Raw genomic sequence first — 24366 nt, forward strand, 5'->3', positions numbered from 1 at the left:
CGTGTATGGGTTAGTAATACACAATGATGCCTGTGACCGCTGTAGCTCATTTCCATACAAATAAAAGTCCAAATGAAGTCATAGTAGTTGATTTTCAACCATATAATCCTAATCATTGCTTCCAAAATACTCATTATCTAGCAAAGTACTTTAATATGTGTTGCTTTAAAAATGATTTTTCTCCAAATATGAATGTACTTGTATATAGGCGACATTTTCGGTAGAGGACTTCTACTCGCCATGAAGAGTTTTCATGTCCTAAAATTCCAAAAGTGGGAAGGTTTTTAGGCCAGTAGGTTATCACATCTTAAAATAGACGACTCGCCTTCGATTCACGGCTGCCCCAAACCATTATCATGTAAATCATTCATGTCACACACACCGTTTGTTAAGCTGATGCAACTTGACGAGATTTAGGAAATGTGTACTCCAGACGAGGGGAGCGAAGGAATTTTACAAACGGATCCCTTTCCAGGAATACAGAAGAGTGTATTACAGCTTGTTTTACTGATTTATTAGATGGAATTTGCTTTTGCAAACTGTATTATAATGGAGGCCAGAGGAGAATAAAATGACGAAGTTTTCCCGTGTTTTTCCGGGGGAGTCAGAGACACACAGAGCTCGGAGGATGATGTTAAATATTATTTATTGCAGATAAATCACAGATCCACACGTTTCTCTCACACCGTCAGCACTGGCAGGTTCAGGGCTGAAGGTGATTACAGCTTCATGTCGAGACCCACTTAAAGACATCCACACCAAAAACACGAGACCAATCATTCATCAGATCACTCGCGCAGTCAGTCAGTTGCTCAGCAGACCAGAGATACAATAATCCAGGACGTGATCAGTCAATCAAATGATGCAGAGGGGAAAACCAAGTAAAGTAAATGTACAACAAGCTTATTGTGAGGAGAGAAACGTCTGAAAAACCCCCTCCCCCCACTAATAGAAATGTGTGGAAAGCAATGAAAAAAACAACTTTAACTTTTGGATCAACTCCCACAATCCCCTGAATTCCACAAGAAGCCAGAAAGAAAGTGTGAGACGCTGTCCTGGCCAGGTCGTATATCAAAAGTAAAAGTCACTTTATTATTTACACAGACAATGTTGAATTCAGGTTGTTATTAGGGTTAGGTCAGCTATAAGAGAAGCCACAACTCTCCGGTTGGTTTCACCTCTCATTCGACGTTTGGTTGAAATAAAAACGCGCTGGAGTTTTTCTTCAAGTGTTTCGGCCGCTGAGGCTGACGGTGGTACTTTGGCGACCAAACCTGACTCTAGAAAGGCGGTGTCACACTTCTATGGGATTAAGCTTGTGTTATTAAAATGTCTCTCTCGAGTGATTACTTCAACCAAACTACAAGAAACACACACTAAAATCACATGTTCGTATATCTTTGCTTAAATTAAAAAAAAAGAAAAAAGAAATCTCCAGTTACACTGTGAGCGTCCCCACATCAACGGGGACACAAGTTTGTTTCTTCATACATCGATGATGAACAATTCACCTCCGGCTTATCAAGCTTATCCACATAAATGTAAAATTAATCAGAGAACCTCTCAGCGCATTGAAACCTGGAGAAATAAAGCGTGACGATGCACAACTCGGGATCTTTTGTAACGGCTGGTCCGGTCATGAAAAGGTGAAAGTATCCACTATTTTGCAAGAAAAAGCAAATGTTTGTATTTTTTTTTTTTTTTGTGGCGTCTTACAGTTCATAATTGTATTCCTGGAGCAAACCAAGCAGAGTGACTCTCTCAACACTGATTAATCTGATATGAATGTGAAAGCAACGCGGAGCAAAACAACTAACTGCAGCTGTATGTCTTTGTTGTTTTGTCCACACCTGTCTTGGCCTCCCGATACATTTTATAAGTGGTAGAAATACCAGAATAATCTTATAAGTGCATTTAACCCAGCAGGAAGTTAGGATCATGAACATGAAGCGATTTCAAAGTCTGAGACTGCGGGCCGCCGTTCAAGATGAACTACAGAAGAGATCGTTTAGATTTGCTCAGTTTCTAGACGACCGTCTGATTGTGGCAGTTGTTCCCAAAGGAAGTGAAAAAACTAGGCTAAGTGAGTGCAGTATTGTTGACAAATCTTCAGACTGCGTGAAATGCACATTAATAGGTCAGTCAGTCCTTTAATCCGTTTCTGATTGAAACAAAGTTTAAAAGCTGTAATTGTGCCAAAACGACAACCTCTTGAACCAAATCACACATTTAGACTATTTTGTAACAATCTGTGTCCTTTTATAAACTTAATGAAACATTATGGCCTCACACATATTTCTTTTCTCTTTTTTTTTTTAAACCATTTGGCTATTTGACGGTAGTAATTATGCTCTGCTGTTTACTCTTCTTTGTGGCTTCAAGCGCTGCAAACTTTTGAAGTCAGGTTTCCACATGAAGTAGCATCAGTCACTTGGTGGGGACGTCAGCTCGTTTAACCGATTGCGAGTAAACAGCTCAGCACGGGCAGCAATGCATAGCTAATCGCCACGCCAGCGTTTCATTGACATATTTCAGTCCAATGCTGATGGAAATGCAGATCAGCCCCGACTAAAATATGATCCCTCCTCCTTTGTCTGTCTGGGTCTGAACCAGGAAACCTCCCACATGTGAACACAGCCAAAGACTCGTCTTGAGATTTAATAAGGGGTCTTCCCCCCACAGCTTAGGAACCAACTGACAAATGTATACAATTGCGTTGTAACGCTGAGCGAATTGACCCTTAAAATACCTTAAATATTTCCAGCTTTGCCGCTCTTTGCTTAACTGACCCAGTTGAGGCCAGTGGTTTTATATCCTCTCACTCTCCTCCACACACACACACGCATGCACACACACGCACAGTAATCAGATACCTCCTCTCTAACGGTCGTCCCACTGCAGTACCGGGACACATAGAGGCCTGGACATCCTGAGCTGCCATCTTACCAGCACCAATCTCGCCCAGGTTTTAGACACAGACCGTATCTAAAGATGGACGACATGACGGATCCAGAAGTGAAGCTTCAAGATCTGATTTGCAACAAAAATCTGTGGAATCGTGGAGAAGCAGAGGGGAGGAAACAATGAATCCTGTGACAGTAACTGTACAGCTTACATTAAACCAAGGCGGCTCTCGATTCCACAAAAGCTTTGCTTCACTGAGGCGCGGCTGGAGGACGTGACGACACGTCGTCTATCTTTACGTGCAGTCGGTGGTTTGGGACTCCAACACCGGGACCTGAAGGCTCTGCTCTGCACTGCCTCTGGGCTCCACAGCAGTAAAAATCCCATTAAAGCTTATTGTCTCAGCAGGGCCTGACCACACACACACACATATACACACACACTGAAACAGAATGAGTAAAAGCCTAAAATCAAATCAAAGCAATAAATACAGAGCACACAGTGCCGAAACTTAAAACTTTACAGCTTGTCCTTCAGACTTCCTTTGTTTTTGTTCCTTCCACTATTCCATTCTTTATCTCCCTCTGGATCCTCAAACTCTCACGCTCTTTTATCCTTCACTAAACCCATCTTTCTTTATCTTCTCTCTCACTTGCTCGACCTTCTTGCACCTCGGAAATGCGTGCGCACACACACGCACGCGCGCGCACACACACACACACACACACACACACACACACACACACACACACACACACACACACACACACACACACACACACACACACACACTCATGCTACAGTACAAATCAGTAGGATTCATATTCCTTGTTTAGCTATGCATGATCAAATCACAACAAAAGTAAAACCACAGTGACAAGACACACAGAGAATCACAGCTATACATCAGTAGGGACCCGGCGGTCATTTGGTGTCCAGCATCGTGATTGGTTGATTGGCAGAGGAGCTAAACTCCCCATTGGCTAAACATTGAATATGAGAAGACTTTTTAATCTCAGCAGGGTCGATCTTCTTTGGCCTCGATGAAACTTCAGTCTGCCTGAGGAGAAAAAAATACAAATAAAATAAAGGTCAAACTTTTGCCTGTTTACTTCACGTGACTCCTGCCTGGCGACCTGTTTAGTCTTCATGCAAGATCTTTTTGTCTTGTAGCTGTCGACCTGTGGTTGCTTAGGATTAAGTTTTTGACTCTGGTTTATGTTACAATTTAGTGATTACGTCATCGTTAAAGATCGGCTTTTTGTCTTTTCAGCTTCGTCTGAGTTTGCGTTTGGGTCGTCCATCCACGTACACTGACAAGCACATTGCTGCACTGCTCTTGGTCATCGCTGGGGAATATAAAATACTTTTTTTTTTCTTTTCTACATCAACTTTAATGCCTTACAGAGCAAGACACCATCTTAAACCTTAAAGACCGGGGACATTTTAAAGACTTTTTATAGATCCATTTGTATATAAAGACTGCGTGTCACCTAAAAACTATCCGTAAACAGCATTTGTACAAGCAAAATGTAACATGACCTAATATTGTTACCAAAAAGACACAAACCTATTGTCTGATAAGACACAGTTTGGTCTCATATTTAAGAAAAGGAAAATGCACACGCTTATAATTCCAACTCAAGAAACAATTACAGCATCATTTCATGACATGACGTAAAGAAAACAGCTGATCAGTTCTGAGTCAAACAGGCTGCGCAAACAAAATGAAGCATATAAACTCGCCGGTTGAGCCATCGAATATTCTTCTAAACCTCAATCTGTCTTCCCAACAATTATATCTGAACAAAAAGAGATTTATAGGATTACTTCAGTTCGAGAGTTGGAGGCGGAAATCTGAAAGTACGGCCCCAAATATGTGAAAACATCCTTCTTTAATACTGCACATTGATTGATTTGGAAATTTTACATTGGCTGCTCAAGATAATCTTCAAAGAGACGTCATCACTTTGTGACTAATGCAAGTTATCAGAAGAAGATAAATGTGCCCTCATCAAAACATATTTTGTGGTGGGACAATTCAAAACTTGAAAACCAATGTCACTCATGCCGAGGACGTGAGAAGAGACGAGCTGTTTAGCACCTAATGTCAATGTCTTTGTGGGGCGAAGCTTCTGCTGTTACAATGGAAAAACACTGTAACGGCGAACAGTATTCACTCGGGCGTCTCAATAAGACATTACAAGACAGAGACACTGGTTTGTCGTCACATCATCTCTAACGCACAACTCAAAGTTGCATTTTCAAGCCAAAACGTTTCACCAAGATCACTTAATTAAAGAATGCAAATGCACACATGCAAGTACTTACTGTATTTGTTTGTCCTGCCACCAGTTTAACCTGCTAAACAGAGACAGAAAGTATTTTCAGTCGTCGGCACAGAGCGGCGCAGTCTGAAGCTGAAACAAGTGCGACAGCGTTCTGCCAGAAAGTGTAATAAGAACCAGGAAAGCTTTTAGTATTGAAACGTTAAACAAATCTATACTTGGCAGAGGATCCATAAATAGACAAACTCTGCTGTGAGAGTCCAACACTGTGATTTTATTTAAAGTCCAGACCTAACTGTGTTAAAACGCGGGTCTGGTTTCTGGTCTCTCGTCTGTCAGTTCGGTGGTCCGAGGGTTAGTCCTGTAAGTTGGTATTCTAATGAGCGTTTAGACAAAGCAGACCAGGAAGTTTCACCATGTCCCCTCTGCAGGGGGTCCATAAAACGTGGCTAATGAGGTGGCATGTTCGTAATGCTCACGACATCTGAAGAATGACTTGAACTCTTAATACTGCTGACTGATGCAGAAGTTAACAAGTTGTTGGTTTTTTTTGTGTGTGGAACGGTTCAGTGAATAATTTACCTCTGTCTTTTCCGTTCAGGAGTCTCTCTTCCTCCTCTCGACCGTCATCTGATCAGAAAGGAGAGTTCATTTTTTATTAACATTTAACTTGTTTCTCACAAAAATGCAGCATTTCAATATGCGGCAACAAAGGAAACAGGTGACGGAGACAGACGCGTCTCAAAGTACCAGAGTGAAGCTCTTTGACCAGCGAGGACACGGTGTTGGTGATCGAGTCCGCCGCTACCAGAAGGTCGTTCCTCAGGTTTCTTCTCGGACCTGGAGGCCAGAAAACAAACACCATATTATTCAAAATAGCGCAAAGTTTTACCCCTGAATGTGGGCAAAAAGCATTGCTCGCCTCAGAAAACCCTTTTAGATTGACTTAATCCAGAATAAGATCATCGGAGCTGGAGCCCACCCCAGCTGGCCCCAGCTGACCCTGCTTAGTGTCACAGATTTACCCAATTACCCTCCAGACAAGACCCGCAGTGGGATTCAGTGGCAGCGTGATGGGAAACCCTGATGTTCCAGTCACAAGTGAGCCACCGCTGCCCCAGGGGCGACACAAGAAAACCCAAAGAAAACCCACCAAGATGTCTGACGTCCCTGTCTTTAAAATGTGTTTATCTTACAGTCTGAAAGTTTTACAGTGCATCATAATTTATTAATAAGATGAAACAAACTGAAAACACCTGGCAAAAAAATAGTAACACTGTGAGCGTGGCTGAGCAGATATTTAATAAATACATGTAGTAAACAGCTGGAATTACGACACGGCAATCAATGGAGATTAACACAGGTAATGTTTTTTAAGAGCTGAAGCTTGAACGCTTGTGTTCAAAACATTTCCATATGACGTTTTTTTTTTTATACCAAACAAAGAGCAGATGGACTAACTCTTCTCATATGACGTCTTCATTTGAAATAAAGCTGAACTGTTCTTCTGTAGAAATGGTTTAACTTCTCTAAAATGTTGTGGGAGCTCAAGGACTGAAATCTCACCGGAGGCAAAGTGTCTAAAACTGTTTAAAAGATGCTTTTTGTAATTCCTGAAACAAGCAGTTTCTATACTTTTTAGTGGTAAAATGTTCATCTTCAAAAAAATCCCTCCAACAATAAATCTACAGTCTGTTGATAGATTTATTTCATGAAGCTTCTTTACATAGATCTCTGTCCCACCTTGAGCGAAGGCCTCTTGCACATCTCCACCGACGCCGGCGAGGGAGTCTTGAGGATGGTACATGTGCGCGTGAGGAGAGCCGGCCCCTACAGATCGGACGGTTGACGGGCTCGGCCGAGAGGGGGAGGCGTGGGAGGAGCCAGCCGCCTGCGCCTGCGAGATGCATCCACAACAATGTTGTAATAGCCGCTGGTAACTCAGGTGATTCCGACTTGGAATCGTACTTAAAGTGACAGCTGGCAGTCTGGCGCTGCCGAGTGAAGATGCAGTATGTCCCTGACCATGGTTACTCCAAAAGTTATAGTCAAACTTACTGCCTGCCGCTGTTCCTCATCCTACAGCGCCACAACATTGGCAGCCGGAAACAAACAGCGAGGAGAAAAAAGGAAGGAAAAGAGGAGGTCAGACACAGTCGGAGCGGGGAAAGGTGAAATCGCAAAGGAGCAGCGTTGTGAATGACGCAGAAAGTAATGCTGAAAAAGTGAAGCCAAGACTTACATGCAAAGCTGCTGTTTACTTTGCAGTTAACTTTGCATTAATCTCAATTGGCATGATATGAAAAGGTCGTCTCCATTCAGAGCAGCTACGTTACTATTTCACTAAACGCCTGTTTACTGGAGAAGAGCCTCATCAATCCTGAACTCGCCAAACATGAAATCCTTCCATCGCCATCTTACTTCAGCTCGTATGTTCACATCTTTACATAAAGGGTGTGAACATACAGGCCTGCCTGCTTGTCGATAGTTTATATCAGCTGCTGGTTTGTTAGTTCGTAGAAATAATTATTTCCCAAAACAGAGTATCTTCTCTATTCTAAAAGATGTAACCTGAGGGGAAGTTAATGAGAGAATGGGATGTTAGGCTGACTCACAGAGTGTTCACAGCTCAGCTGAGGTGTCGCCGCTGCTCTACTATAATGCTGCTATTTGCATATTAATAAGATTAACTCGAGGGAGCCAGGAAGGAACCCACAGGCGTCGCTTTCTCAAGTAAGTAGATCCTTTTCATTAACAATCAGGGATTCGCTTAAAAGTAACTGGCACAACACTGCAAAGGAGGAAGAGGTGGCAGAGTGGAAACATGAGGCTTGTTACTGCAGTGACAGAAACAGGGAGATAAGCAGGAGGGGGAGAAAAGGAAAACTTTGCCCTCTAGTGTGTGACAGCACAACATGCTCAAGTCTTAATTCCGTGTGCGTGTGCGTGCGTGCGTGCGTGTCACCTTGAGCAGCTTCATCAGTCCTTCCAGCTGCACCATCAGCTCCCTCCTGCTTTCCTGCAGAGACGACATCCTCTGCTCCAGTTCGTCTTTCCTCTGTCTGCAACACACATGCCGAAGCGAAACGCCATCACTGCAACAGCGCGGAGCGTGAGGAGGCAGGGAGCAAAATGACACCAGTACCGGGACTCACTGGAGACTAAACCTGGGAGCAGACTAAACTGGGCTGCTCACAAACATGTACTGATATGTAGACAGGAGGACAAAAGGAAACAACAATAGGTTAGAAATCGTCAGAGACTAAAAGAATTCTGATAAAATTGTGTGTGCGCCTGCTGTGGGCTGCTGACTAGTTCCCCCTCCATTTTGTGTTTCACCAAAATCCCATCTACTTTGATGAGCCAATTTTTCGCAGTTTTTTTTGCTAGTTTTGCAGATACGGTTCGCCGAATCGTTAATCATCGCACACTAGTCCCAAATTTTCCACATGTTTTGATGTTCTTTCTATGCACATGGCCTCCTCTTCACCAAAATCCCATCCGCTTTGACTGGACAATTTTTCACCGTTTTCTTTTTTTTGGTGTGTTTTATTGAGAATTTTGCAGATAGTTTGCCAAATCATTAACAAAAATCAGAGCGCACTAAAGAGGGAGGCACACAGAATCATTCACACTCGAACGTGTGTTTGGTAGCACATAGAAGAGAGTCACTAAACAGAAGAAACACACCAAACAAAATGCTGACGTTCATGAGCACAGGGTCAATCTTGAACGCCGCTGACGCTCGACGGGAGCTTTGCCGGGAAAAAATGAACTGGAGACATGATTAGGTGTAGACGTGGATTACTGGCAAACAATGAATTAGGAACTCAAGTGAGCTCGATGCTTAAAAGGACGAGTGAGAACCAGAACGCAAAACAAACAATTAAACACTGAAACCAAGAAAAATTGATATAAACAAAACTCTCATGTACCCACTACTGATAAAATGCTGTGTGATGGCAAGTCGTTGGCCACAGTCCAATGCGCAAAGACTTAAGAGTCGGTGTCCATAGGAATATAAACACACAGCGGTGTTTATAATGTTCTCTCCAAACACTATGTGGTCTGGATTGGACTTTAAAGCAGGAGCGAACCTCTGGTCGTCCCCTCCTGGCTCACTTTTATGTAACCTGATGAATGAGTGAATAAACAACTAAAACATGAGTCTGACTCACACAGTCAATCGAGCTTAGCGGCATTATAATCCTGGAACAAAGCCGCAACAGCCAGATCACAGGAAAGCTTCAAGTGGCCAATTTATCTGGATCATTTAGGACGTTTTGTTTTTTTGTTTTTTTTGCTAAAAGTCACACCAAGGCAGCGGCGTTACTGGGAATGACAAGTCCCAATGTTTTTGGCATGTGTTGAGGAACCCAATTCTAAATGTTGAGATTGTTTACTTTCAAAAACTTACATATTGTTACTCTATTTAAAATATGGATTCATGCAAATCACTGCAATCTGTTTCTATTTATACTCCAACACAATCTGAACCTGTTTACACGGTGAAGGTTTCACACAGAGATGGAAACGGACACATCATCCATCCATGAAGGGTGAACATATTAAACATACTGAGGTACAAACCCCTAAAATCGTTACAAAAAGAACTTCCCCCTTCGATAATTCATTGGTTTGTTCGTTTTTCTACATGTCGTGTGTCCTCGGGATTATTTCCAGAGGTTTGTCCTTCATGAACCCGATGACATTTCGCTTTCTGACTCTGTATTTCTACATGAGCTGCAGAAATACAGACAAGATGTCACATATTACAAATAACTGGGTAAAAAAAAAAAAATCACACTAAAATATATCTTATTTATATATATCGTGGTTTCAATGATGTAATCTTTTGTGATCGGGTCCATTTTGATCGTCATCCTGAGATTTATTTTCACAGTTTTATGATGACAATATCTATTTTGCTGATTATTTTGATGAAAGTGATGAATGTTTTATTGTTAAATTAATAATAAAAAAACTAAACCAAACTGATGACTGACCTAGATGGGTACAAACAAGTGCTGAGGGGTGTTTCCAAACTTTTTAAAGTCAAAACTAAAACATTTATTTCAAATAAGAAATGTCGGAAGCATTCAAACATGAAATAGACGATGTCTTCAAAGATCTCAAAGTTCAGATTTGAATTAAAATCACCATTCCTCACGAGCTGTAGTTATTAGTTTAAATCACGAGCACAGTAAAAACATATTTTTTTTTTCCTCTCTTTTTTTGTGTTTATTGAAAGGCTTAAACATGTAGCAAGTTATTTCTACTTTGGCTTTTTCATTAATTCACCATCTGTCAAAGCCATCTGCCATAAAGAACTCTCCCTCTGTGCTGCAAAGCCACGCAGCAAATTTCCCGCCAATTCTGACGGACGCTGAGCACAAAACAAAAACAAAAACAAAAACACAGACCAGACGGAAAGGCCTCTACATCTTCCCTGACTCATAAAGTCCTGGATAAAATAAAATAAAAAATAAATAAAAAAAACCATCGGCGGTTGCAGTACGGATATGGACAGCAGGTCCCTCTTCTGTCAGGTGGAGTCTGAGTTTACCTGAGCAGGCGGAGTTCGGCCAGCAGAGTCGGGTTGGTGGTGCTCCTCTCCGGGCTGAGCTGGCACGCTGCGTCATGCTCTGCACGGAGACGCTTGATCTCTGCCAGGATCTCTCTGGGAAAAGAGGAAAAACACGCCGGTCAGCTGAGGCAGCGTTATGGGGGAGCAGACGGTGAGCGGACGAGGCGAGAACAAACACTTCTGCAGGACCGTGAGGAAAGTCGGATTCTAACAGATTATCACAAACTGACTGAAACGCAGGCGGAAGATAAACAAACGAATCAGCTCACCTCTAAAAGGCCGATGCTTTCTGGAATTATTACATTAAAACAGCAGAAATGTGAAAACAGACTATTTTTAGATGTTAAAAAAATGTCAATACATTAAGAAAGCCATACAATGACGCCAAATATCACAAAGTTTTTATGAATTAAATAAAACTGAACTACTTCATCAATTCAGAGCTTATCGGTGCATAGTTGTTAAAATTTTAGTTCTGGCATTATAATAGGTTTATTAATAATAATAATAATAATAATAATAATAATAATAATAATACAATAGGGCTAAATCTCATTATTCTAAGACCTCAGTTATAAATTATAACTCCCATGCTGCATTTTCTGGATGATATATTTATTGTTTAAGCACAATTAGAATAATGGGCATCGTGTTCAGGCGACCTACATGCAGGACATCAGTCACTGTCATCCTAAAAGATTAAAAGCTTCACAGTCATGATGAAAGGGTGAAAAGCAGCTCAGAGACAGGAAGCTAACAGGTAATTGCTGTAAGAATCGCATGAAGTTTTGGAACCTTCGTTCATGTCACTGTGTCAAATATTGAAGGTTTGGTCACCGACATGCTGAAAATCTTCTCCATTATAAGTCCAACCAGAGTTTTTCTCTAACAAACGATGAAACTTTGCAGCTCTGCGCATTTTTTCAATGTGTGTGTGATTAATTCATCACTGCTCTATATGTTCGGATAATTATTCAGTCAATCCCATTCTTACCTGTTTTTACACTCCAGTTGAGCAATGAGCTCCCTCTTCTGTTTGTTGACATCGAAGTTGATGCTGCGGGTGGGAATCACCTGAACAAACAGATATTTTATTTACCGTGACCTCAGGAGTCACTACTTCACAGCAATGGCGATCATCTTGTAGTTTGTAGTGCATATGACCCATTTGTCATTTAAAAGACCTTTGCATTTTTGCAGTTCAATGCGCTAAAGAGATGTACCGAACTCACTCCAGAGCCGTCGGTCTCAGCCAGTCGTGAGGTGTAGCGCGCAATCAACTTGTGCTCTTCGTCTTGCCTGCTGGGACTGTCCACCCTGAAACACACAAGAAAATCAGCCTCTTACTCCCTGCAGCGCAGAGTGACGACTGCCTCTAGGGCCAGGGAAGGCCAAGTCAATGTGTTGGTGTAGTTTGATGTTGCACACAAGTAAAACATGCTGAGTACTGTTCTCATTCAATCCTGCAGGCTTGGTCATTTTTTAATTTATTTTATTATGTGGCGTCGTCACAGTGCTGACGATGGGAAGTCATGAGGTTAAAAACATCAACTTGTCAGTTTTCGCTTTACAAACTGTCATTTCCAGGTGATTTAAGTGTTCATAGCTTTTCTCCAGATATGAGTAGTAGAAAAGAGTGTGTGACGTTCTTCTGCTGGGGGTTGTCCCAGTGGTTTCCATATCTACCCAGACACAAACACAAGAAGGGCTTTTCCGCTCCTTCATACAAGTGAATTTAGAACCAAATAGACCCATACTCTGTTGAAAGAGTTAGATAATAAGTCTTTTCAGGACTTTATTGGCTGGAAATTATTTTATACATTTACCTTATGGAAAGTGGAAGTAAGACTGTTAAATGTGATAGCTCAGTTCGCCTCATAAAAATCACCATAAAACCGAGATTAAACAAAGATCCACTAAAATTTAACAGTGCTGCACTTTGCTCCCCTCCTTTACTCCCTCACTGATTCCATAATGTAAACACTCCTCCTCCTCCTCCTCCTCCTCCTCCTCCTCCTCCTCCTCCTCCTCCTCACCGTGGACTGCTCTGCAGTCGATTCACATAAGCTGCGATCAGAGCGTGCTCCTCGTTCATCCGCTGAGCCGCTGCCACACTGCAAGGACAGAAAGACAACAAATGAAGAGTCCTTATCGCACACCCTCAGTCGATATGGAGATTTCAAGAATACAAATCAGTTTTAATAAGTCAACTAAAGGTAAAAACTGCTCAAATGTGAAGATTCATGATTTAATATAGCATTTAATAAAAAAAAAAAAAGGAAAAAAAAGTGAATAGTACATACATACACATTTTTTCAGGGAGGTGTGATATTGCTTGCAGAGATCGAATACACAGGTACCGTTCATGCAAGATTTATTTACAAAATACATCTAATACTATTTTCGGTGAAGAATTCAGATCTACAACAACAAAACTCTACAAAGGTGAAACTTAACGGATTGAAACTAAATCATAAATCAACAAACCGTACAAACCCTCTGTCTATGCTGATTTAATGGTCTCTGGACTTTTATCACATTTATATAAAAACTGATCAATCAATAGTTGGTGTAAGCAGAGATCATTTACAAAAAGAGAATTGATTCATTATTTAAAAACTCTGCACTGATTGAAATGTTGGAATACTAAAGTCCCATAAGAAAATTGGCTCTTAGATTATTTTAGTTTAATTTTCTCTTTAGTTTTTACCTCTTGGAGGATTCGGGCGGTGCTGCAGACATCAACATGGCCTCACTGGGGCTCCCAATAGGTCTTGCAGGGCTGTAGACACACACACACACACACACACACACACACACACACACACACACACACACACACACACACACACACACACACACACACACACACACACACACACACACACACACACACACACACACACACACACACACACACGCACACACACACACACACACACACACACGCGTATATTCAATATTAGAGCTGTGCTTTCGACAACTTAAACCCATAATAAGAATAACAAAGTGAATTCATGTTAACACAAAGGCCCGCGGGCGGCAAACACACATTCTCACACTCACACACTCTCACGTGCTTTTGAGTGCATTCATGCAACAGTGAATCGTAACCGTCTGAGCAAACACAGACAGGCCAAAGATCGCTCGAGGGAAGGAAAATACCCACAGAGAGAAGGCGAGACACCGCAGACCCAAAGAAAAATTAACAAAGAAACACCAGAGACATTCGTAAAAATGTAAACAAAATAAAATAAACACTATGACCCAGCAGTGTTGAAAGTGTACTCACATCCGGGACAAGTTGGGTCTCTGTCTGTTGGCCTGAATATGAGGCTAACGCCTGCAGGTCTGTAACGACCCGGTCTGCAGCAGTTTGGAAAATCAAACAACTCAAAGGGGGCGGAGCCACCAAGGGTGTAGAGGAGGTACTTTTAGTTTATTCATGTTATCTGTATTTTCTGTACAACAATGATAACAAACCAACACTTTGGAGATCTGCAATATGCCGTTATAAATGTGGTTAAATGTGTGTTTCATTGTTTAACATTAACATGACAGGAAGCACTTTAATTGTACTTCTGTTGGTTAATGTTTTGCTCTGCTGCACTTTAATGGCTTCACGGACCTTTTATTGACTTTGTATATAAATACATTGAAACCGAGAAGCATAATGGACATATTCAGAAAATTTACTTTGAATTCATAATCACACTGAAAACTATTTATATATTAAAGAGATGCCTTTCTGCATTTAAGTGTAGTTAATTTGGTACATCATTGTTTCTGTTTTGTTAAAAACCTCACACATTTATTGTTTTTATGTTTTTCAATCGAAGCATTTACTGTCTGTGTCCATTATTTGCCACTTTTATGTTTTTCGGTCTCTGTTTTTAAACTAAGCATTGAACATGGTGTACACTTCGTTCAATGCTCAATTACATCAACAACACCACTTAATAATCTCTATATTTCAAACTGATTATTTAGTCATTTCAACCGACCCCTCATTGTCCAGCCTGCTATCATCACCTCAGAGATGTAGAGTGAGAGCAAGATGTGTGGGGTAAAACATTGTGAGCAAATATTAATGCAGAAAACTCAAGGATTAAACATAGTACAACTTATTTAAATGATGTCAGCAAATAAAATGAACAAAATCTTGCTGAATGCAGATTTATACAGATGTGTGTGTGTGTGTGTGTGTGTGTGTGTGTGTGGCCTACACTATGTTGGCCAGGTTCAGGGTCCTCTCAGGCTCCTCTGGGTAAATGGGGTGGGGGGGCTCCCTGGACGACACGCAGCCCAGAGTCCTGCTGAGGGCCCGGCCCAGCTTTGACGCCGGTGACTTCTGCAAACACACAAGCAGGAGGAAATGTGGTGACTGCGCCCCATCAGCTTGCATTGATCGTTGTTTGTTGCTCTATCAGCTGATCCCAACTGGCTCAGGTAGATGTTCTCAACTCCTGAGTCTGATTCAACCGAAATCTTCAATCGGTTAAAGCTTCTTCTTTTAAAGTTTGTAGTTTTTAAAGCATTCTCAATGAATCTACACGACCATGTGTTATTCTATTTAATGCACAATTGCTTACTAGAACAGTTTAATTTCTAACTAAAGGAGGAACCAAATGAGGCTGGGGAGGCTGGTGCTGTTGGAAATGGTATGCAAAGTCTGTCGAGGATTATCAGGCTAAATTATTGGAGATGAGCAGATTCGGTTGGACAGGTGGGGACTGCCTGAGTGAGGAGATTTAACCCTGAAACTTAAGAGTAAATAGGCAGATTTTACTAATACCTAGTGATGAATTATTCAACATCTTTTTCTCCATTTATTGATGCATGATTTCTTTCATGAAAACATTTCACCTTCAAATTAGAGCAACTGCTCCTTGAAATAGTTCATTTTGTGAGCAGGACGAGGGGCCTACACCCTGTCGCACTCCTGGGATTCCACCTTCCAGAGACCATCAGATGGCGAGAGGCGTGGGCAGCCTGGCAGATTCTGACAGATCTGCTCCTTGAAATTCTGTCCATCAAAATGACGAATAAAGTGAAGACTTGTGGAATACAACTGTAATTAGCTTCTTCAAGTGATAGATTTTCATTTGGAAATATGGGTTTTTTAAATAAAACCTGTTTGAGACGAGTGAAATTAACATCATCAATTTAAAAATGTGTTCGAACCAACAAAAAGCCCTTTTTGGACAAAGTGTCATGTCCTGTGATTTTCTAACTGCAAATGTGTTTGTATCCAAAATTCACAGCGGTCCTCGCAAAGAGAGAAGGCCATACGCTTGAGCGAGTGCCCCCCCCCCCCCCCCCGCAATGAATGAGTAACCACACAGTGACTCACCCAGGATGAGTGCTCCTTCATCTGATGCTGGTTGCTATGAGAGCCACTGGCATTGCCGCGCCAGAAGCAGTTCTGGCAGAGCTGGTAACCACGGCAACGGAGGCAGCGGTAGCGGAAGCCCGTCATCCCGTTGCCACGACAGTAGGAGCATGACACCGGGTGGTAGACTGGGAGAGGAGAGGGCAGAATCTGTCACACGATGAGCAGACGGCTGTGTGTGTGTGTGTGTGTGTGTGTGTGTGTGTGTGTGTGTGTGTGTGTGTGTGTGTGTGTGTGTGTACCGTGTTCCACATTAGCCAGGCGGTGCATCAGAGGCAGCCAGACCAGACACTGGGGGGGATCAGACACCATGTCCAGGAACATGTTGAGCATCACTCTCTTCTACACGACAACAGCAACAGAGAAAAACACAGAAACACAAATCACCTCACAGTGCCTCCCGTGTTTTTAGCAGTAGAACAGATGAAGTCAGGTCGTTCGAGGGTTGGACATGAGTCTGTTTAATGGCCGTGTGATCGAAGAGGCGAGGGCGTGTGTACCTGCTGTGGGAAGCAGGAGCGTGCTAAGGTGGGTGTATAGCCAAATGATGGGCCTTCATGCAGAGCAGTGGGCAGCTTGAGAGCCTCCCTCAGAAAGCCGTCAAACTTGGACTGTACCAACCCACCGGTGGAGTCTGACACCTGAGAAAACACATCTAGACACACACACAAAACAAAATAGCTGAGTAATTGGGGCTTTGCATTCTTTATATTTATTTTAACTTGATTACTTGATAAACTTGAAGCCAACAATTCAACAATCAACCTTATTGAGGACTGCATTTTTCCTTTACAAAACTGCAGTGAAATCAGCATGACCAAACAGCTGTACTGACACATGTTTTCCACAAGGTGGCACATATGCAGCATCATTATATCTCCATATGTAGAGGAAATATTAAAAGAATCAGACCATTGCAAAGCATTTTATTCATATAAATACAGCTAAATGTACCCAAACTTGTATTACCATGATCTTAGATGCTTAATTTTGGAAGCTCACTGTCTAAAATGACAAAGTAACACCAAGTTATGAATGCTGAAAGCATTAAAATAGACTGAAAATGTATTCCAAGTTTAACTACCAGTAAATGTAATTATCTTTAAAATCACTTCTACAGCAGCCACTAGAACTGCACCAATTAAAAATAATGACATATCATTGTTTTGTATTGTAACTGTCGTTGTAAAGAGGAGTAATTGTTCTCATAGGGCACAACAGGTCATATTGACTTTGACCTTTGACCCTGAAAATCCGATCAGTTCATGTTGAGGTAACGCAGACAGAATATAATGTCCAATTCCATTTTATAGCTCATAGGTGGGAGAAACGTGAGTTGAATAATCAACAAAAGTCTCTTTGTGAAGACTGTTTGGTACTCACAGCGAAGTTTATCCACGAGCTTCCCTCCACAGAGCGTCGCCAGCATGGCCTTTACGGAGAGAACCGACATATGTCCATCAGGTTCACTGCAACACAGACAGACACACACATTTCACTGCAGTACACTGAATGTTATTAAATGGCCACAGTCCTGATATAGTGCTGTCATATTATAGATGTCTGTTTGTGATGCTTCCAATGGTAAGAAATGTCCAAATTACATTTTATTGGCTGAGCAGGCTTGAATCTGAACCATCCAGTGGCAGCTCGCTCTACTAACTTATATTAAGACAGCGCATTTAAAAACTGAAATAAATACCTGTCGATAGCGGCCAGTATGAACTCCACCAGCAGGGCGGTGCTCTCCTGCGGGGCGATGGTGTGTGTGGTGGGCAGGCGTTTGCTGAGCTGGTTGAATAAGGAGGACACCAGGTTCTCCAGTCTGACCACTGAGATGCCGGCGTTCAGCTCGACCGCGTTCAGGCCGGCGTCTCGCACCGCCTCGATCACGTTGTATATGTCGATCAGATGCACTGGAAGGAATCATTTCAAATTCAATTCAATTTTCAAAAGCTGTTATTGTTTTTCTTGCTTCGCGACGATGCTGTAACAGTCAAACTATAAGAAACGAGCTACTCTCCTATTTAACCTATAGAGGAAACGATGCTTGTTACATTGATGTGTGACTTAATAGTTACTAGAGCAAACAAGCTACAAAGATTTGGCCTCAATTTTGATTCAGAGAAGATCAAGGTTTCATTGTTCACAGCTTTTCCACAGCTACGAAGAGCAGAAAACAGGCAATCTCTTAGAAGAAATGGCTGCAAACGTGTTCAACCGGTGAAAGAGCTGATGTGAGGCGGCACCACTGGTCACTGACAGTCAATGTCAGCTGTAAATGCTCTGGGTGCTGCGCTCCTCAGTCACATGCCAAGCGGTGTGTATTGGTTCCAGTAAGTTATCTCAACAGTTGATATTGGCACGGTAGAGACTCACCTGTTCCTCTTAATAACCATCCAGGGGTTTAAGCAGAAACAGCTGACGATCAGAAGTAAAAAGTGCTTGTGGACAAATTCCTCGTCCTGATGAGCTGCTAATGTGTCTTGACCACGCTCCTGATTTAACCCTTCCAGGGGACACTTTAATTTCCTTTTGAAAGTCAGTCAAAATTAGCACCAGGGTCAGCTCATTTCAGCAGTTAAGAAAGTGAACACAGGACTGACCGTGTGTTTTGAGGTTTTACAGCAGTTTTTTGCAAGTAATTGAAACTGACTTTTATATTCTGCCGACAGAGTTGAGGTGAGTTTTTCTCTTCTTCATATCGCCATGAAAACTGTTAAAACCCAAAGCAGCTCAATCTAGCATTGTTTGCCCTTCATTCCCCTGAGTCTCATTTTATTATAAAATATCAACATAAAGTTGTGTTTGTGAGCAAAGATATTACTGAACAATAGATTTAAGACAAACTGAATATTTTGAGAACTTAAGAGGCCAACATTGACTCACGGTTGCATGTCTTCTGTATAAATCTGAGCTTGCAGGCTGTTCGATACGTAGACAGACAGATGGCATCAAAGTTTTGCTCCGCTGTTGAAGAAGAAGAAGACAACATTCAGAAACTTTGATTCCTGTGGGAGGAACATCTCAGGCCTGTATGATAACCTCTGACGCTTACAAAATAAACATAACGTCAGGTAGATTCGGTGGAACACATTCCAATTGAGATTACAAAGCAGAGTTTTAAGTCCTGTTGCTTTTAAAAGGTCACAAGAGACGAGTGAGATTAGCAGCAGTGTTGAAGAGGAAGCATAAGTCAATGTGAGTGAGGCTTAAGTCAAGTGTCACGGTCACTTTACCGAGCTCCGTGAAGATCTGCCTCCCGTCCAGTGGAGCCGCCCTGCCTCTGTCGATCTGGCCTCCTTCTTCCATCACCATCCTGAACAAAACACATCAGAGCAACACGAGATGAGGTGGAGAAGCTTTTCACAAATCAACTTTTGATGAAACTTTGTACATTTCAAAGTGATTGACAGCAGACTGACTCGGTGATAACCAGAAAATACAAGGACAATCATACAGTAAATTCAAGACATAAGTCAAGACAGAAATTATAATGGGAGAGATTATCAAAATAAAATCATATAAAACTGGATACGTCTTTTTAGAAGATAATAAAATAATTTTAAAAAACAGCAAAATAATTGAAAGTTTATGTTCAGAACTGATTAGAAATATACATCTACATACTTTAAACAAATAAAGAGAAATGTATATAGCGTATGTACCACTGTCACTGTTTGTGCACAATCCAGACTGACCAGTCGTAGGAAGGTGACAGAACTCTGTGCACCATACGTCCATTACATAAAACACTGCGGATATCTCACTGGGGAGATTGTCTGAAAATCTTTATCAAAGTTTCGCATCACTACCTCACCATAATTAGCCTATCTGAAAATGAGTGATATTATTCCTGATCAGTTCTGATCAGTATCACATCCGGAGGTTTGTGTCTGCAGAATGAAAACTCAAATTGAGCTCTGAATAAACAGAACACATTGTTACTACTGCTATTATTATTATTATTATTATTATTATTATAACTTTTTCTTTACACAGTTGGACCTTCTACTACGGGCAGCACGTTTCACCTACATCCCAGTTATCAATATCTTCAGCAACAATCAAAGGGCGTGGCCATCGTGACAATGTGCACACAGATTAGCAGAATAAATCTCTGATCTTAGTCACATATTAGTGATACACTGATACTCTTTACTCATGCCTGTTGTTGTACACTACTTTGGTTCTCATTGTATCAGGAGGAGTAAAACTGAAAACATGAGATCCTGATGAAACCAATTAGAATCAACTGATCTAATAATAAATAGGAATATACACATAGGAATATACGTTATTGCACGTAAAAGCAGACTGATTGTAGTAAGAAGCAGTTTATTTACTTTCCAATCGTCATGATGAAAATATGATCTTATTCTCATCATATTAGAAATTACACTCATGAGCAAAAAGATAATAACATTATTTATGTTACAAGATGTATTTGCATATTTCCATTACAGTATGATATTTCTGTACATGTTTTAATTCAGTCTTCAGCAGGAAAATACAACAACAACAACAACAACAACAAAGGAATAAAGACGAGACACACTATCAAAACACAATGTTTAAATCTTCCAACCACTACTGGCTGCGATCTTTCAGTGTTTCAAATGGTGACTAAAATTCATCGGTCAGTTATAGAGGAGTGTAACAAGTGACTCAATCTCCAGAAAAAACACACCAAATTTCATTGGACCAAACAAGTGCAGCTTTATTTTTACACACAGACTCACTCTGACACACCCAGTCACTCTGACACCAACAGGCTCAGGGCCACCAGAGGATGAGCTGAACGCTGAGTAAATAAACACATTAATGAGAGCAGCTGATGAAATCTGATCCGAGGGGCTCTGGACTGCCGACAATTTAACAAGGGTACAGAGAGAGGAGGGGCCAGGAGAGAGAGAGAGAGAGAGAGAGAGAGAGAGAGAGAGAGAGAGAGAGAGAGAGAGAGAAAGAAAGAAAGAAAGAAAGAAAGAAAGAAAGAAAGAAAGAAAGAAAGAAAGAAAGAAAGAGAGAAAGCTGTCAACCTGTCAGGCAGCACACCACTCACTACAGTAGATATTATTAGTTACCAAGGTAACAGTTACACTACACACACACACGCAAATATTTGCATTCCTTGTATAAATGTGGTGACAAGCCGACCCCCCCCCAACACACACACACACACACACACACACACACACACACACACACACACACACACACACACACACACACACACACACACACACACACATTCCAGAGGGGATTTGAAAGCTTCCCAGGAGACTTCACGCTTCTTCGGGACAAAAGAGGGAGATTCCTCGTTTCAGTCACTCTCTCTCAGCAACACACTCACACACATGTATACACACACAGACACGCTCGTTTACACACACGCACACACGCACACACAATCAACTAATTTCTGTTTCACTAAATGCAACAGATCTGAAATCAATCAATATGACGCTCACTTAATACAGCTCTACAAAGCGGGAGAAAAGTTCAACCTGGAAGGTAAATACAAGAAATCTTCCTCCCCTGAGGTCCTGAATGAATGAATCAATCCTTGCTTGGGCTAGTCAAAGCAACAGCAGCTGTACAGTGAGGCTGTAGGTTTGTTGCTGAGAGTTGATGACCTCACTGTCAAGCTTCCTGGACTGGACACATATAGGAGCCAGAAAAAGAGTCTCACCCAGCTCACACATGACCACATTGAACTCCCGCGGTGAGTAAATTGTTATTTGCAGCCTGGCCTTGGTGATAACTACACCCTGTCTGTCTGTGTCTGTCTCTATGTGTTAAACCGACACAGAGGAAGGTTTGCTGACTGAGATTTGTTCCCCGTTTTAACTCTGGAAGCTTTAAAGCATCACAAATATAATTACACGCACCACAATCAACCCCCACAACTCCGTCAGAGTCCCGAAAGCAGCTTGCCTGTCTTTTTTTCACATTGCTGAGTTAAAGTACTGAGACCACTCTTAGGAAACAAGCCCTAACTTGTTATGAGAGTTGCTTTCAATGTCAAACAAACTTTAAGAAGAGACTTTATATTGGTTAACGCCAGCCTGAAGAAACCTCACCTGGCACAGGAAACGACAGATGAAACACAATGAAGTGCGGCTTTGGTGCCTTAGGCTGCAATAGATTGTGGAATTTTGTCCACGTCACAGGAAAGATAATGGAGATCGAGATGTAAAACCGGTAAACTCTCATCCGAGAGTGTGGACAGGTTTGCTGAAGGCGGTCGTCACAGACAGCCTGGAACTATTTTCTGACCGTGTCAGAATACGTCACTGCTGATATGAGCTACGGCCACGAACGACCAAGATTCTCCGTCTACTATCGAACTTTATCTCTGCAGTTTGCTTTGTATGTTTCCTAAAAGCAGTGCGGAAATACCGTGAAGAAGAACGTTGTGCAAATCAAACCTACTGTCGTACTCAAACTTTAAAAAAAAAAAAATTCACATCACAGAGTGTAGAAGTTAATGAACTCCACAAGCGGCCAACTGCATTCAGTAACAGGGGGCATCCTGGGAAGGTTGTCTGTCCATCAAAGAGAGACGGACAATCAGACGTCACACGGGTAAATAAGACTCACCATGTTTTGTGGAAGGAAACTGCGAGCACTGGGATAAATCCACGCCTGACAAAACATACATACTCAACCCAAAAATGCTGTTAATTTGTATATTTGTTTTTGCTTCCCAATGTAATTGTCACATCGGCATGTCACCTACCATCCATACATTCCTTTCTCCTTTTCCACATAAGAATCATTCCTTCTTGTCCAACAGCTTCAGACTGTTTCATTTCCTTTTCATTTCATTCTACAAGCATTAATGATTAATTAAGTGAACTTTACAAAAGTTATTCAAAAACATAATAGTTTTATGTGATGTTTTGTGATTATAGTAAAGCGTCACCCTGTAACAAGTCACAACTGCCATTTTGCATCAAACGTGTTGTACGACCGTGAAGCAGCGACTTTATTAAACACAAGCCAAATAAAAGGTAATTGTCAGGAGTATAATGGAGGCTTCTACACTTCTTACAGGTAACTGTTGTTTGTGAAAACATGAAGTCATCACAACGTTTGCCGAGGTAAAAGTGACGATCTTACTTTGCCGCACACAGTTAATCGACCACAACGCAGACAACAGAACACATAAGGGATTGTTATTGAAGAGCTCAGACTCGTTTGCAAAATAAACATATGAGATTACAGCAAATACCCGTATTACTGAGCTGTATGTACTCAGTGGAAACAGTGACGTTTGTGCAGTGATACCGTTTTTACAGCTGACTGAATGTGCGCTGCTTTCCCTCGTGGTTGTGTGGGTGGCGATGCACGCTTGTGCTTGCACCACGGTGTTTGATGGTGGCTGGCATTTGCTGAGCTTCACGGAAACAAACAACACACACTCATCTAAATACACACACACACACACACACACACACACACACACCCCCACACACACACACACACACACACACACACACACACACACACACACACACACACACACACACACACACACACACACACACACACACACACTCACACACTCACACACTCTGAACCGGAGGGCACACACTCTGACTTAAGGTGGGGTCTGGGAAAGGTATGCACTTTTCTAATGCTCACACGGTGTGTGTGTGTGTGTGTGTGTGTGTGTGTGTGTGTGTGTGTGTGTGTGTGTGTGTGTGTGTGTGTGTGTGTGTGTGTGTGTGTGTGTGTGTGTGTGTGTGTGTGTGTGTGTGTGTATTAATTTAGGGTTTGTGTGTGTGTGGGTGTGGTCATACCTCTCAGTGTCTGGGGGGTCACACAGCACAGAGGAGCTTCGATAAAGGACGTCTAGTAGAGAGACATGAAAAGAGGAGAGAGGCCGTTTGAAAAGATGCTTCAGCCTACAGACAATACTGCTAAAGGCTTTTTGTGGAGGCCCAATATGATCACATCTAAAATGCATTAAGACACAACCTGCAGGTTACAGACTGTCCTACATCAATACAGACTATTCAAAGCAGCACACGTGCTCATTCTCATCTTTTTGGCTGCTTTTAATAATTGAATAGTTCTCATTCATTTTCTTCCGCTTATCTGTTTCCAGGTCGTGGGGGTGACAGTCTGAGCACCCAGATCACAATGCACCATTTAAGAACCTTCCTGCAGGTGGTGAGCCCACGGGA

At 41.8% G+C, this 24366-nt stretch overlaps 1 protein-coding gene across 10 annotated transcripts in view; it reads right to left on the reverse strand.

The window, feature by feature from the left end:
• Nucleotides 1–2199: 2199 nt before the first annotated feature.
• The window catches only part of LOC308126404 (dystrobrevin beta-like), a 30338-nt gene continuing 8171 nt past the window's right edge, over nt 2200–24366 (reverse strand). For 4 of the 10 annotated variants that reach the window (XM_080490778.1, XM_080490780.1, XM_080490781.1 and 1 more), the window contains 21 exons: nt 23980–24031; nt 19411–19490; nt 19061–19141; nt 17874–18087; nt 17555–17640; nt 16672–16826; nt 16414–16513; nt 16133–16299; nt 15006–15130; nt 13490–13561; nt 12816–12893; nt 12012–12096; nt 11774–11853; nt 10759–10872; nt 8158–8254; nt 7251–7271; nt 6936–7089; nt 5943–6032; nt 5775–5822; nt 5236–5268; nt 2200–3964 (listed from right to left, as the gene is read on the reverse strand). In XM_080490778.1, coding sequence (XP_080346904.1) covers nt 5261–5268; nt 5775–5822; nt 5943–6032; nt 6936–7089; nt 7251–7271; nt 8158–8254; nt 10759–10872; nt 11774–11853; nt 12012–12096; nt 12816–12893; nt 13490–13561; nt 15006–15130; nt 16133–16299; nt 16414–16513; nt 16672–16826; nt 17555–17640; nt 17874–18087; nt 19061–19141; nt 19411–19489 — 1854 coding nt within the window. In that variant the 5' untranslated portion in view covers nt 19490; nt 23980–24031 and the 3' untranslated portion in view covers nt 2200–3964; nt 5236–5260. The remainder of the gene's footprint in view (nt 3965–5235; nt 5269–5774; nt 5823–5942; nt 6033–6935; nt 7090–7250; nt 7272–8157; nt 8255–10758; nt 10873–11773; nt 11854–12011; nt 12097–12815; nt 12894–13489; nt 13562–15005; nt 15131–16132; nt 16300–16413; nt 16514–16671; nt 16827–17554; nt 17641–17873; nt 18088–19060; nt 19142–19410; nt 19491–23979; nt 24032–24366) is intronic. The other 6 variants (XM_080490784.1, XM_080490785.1, XM_080490787.1 and 3 more) reach the window with 4 other exon arrangements.

This window comes from Lipophrys pholis (genome assembly GCF_963383615.2).
Source record: "Lipophrys pholis genome assembly, chromosome: 21".
Lineage (NCBI taxonomy): Eukaryota > Metazoa > Chordata > Actinopteri > Blenniiformes > Blenniidae > Lipophrys > Lipophrys pholis.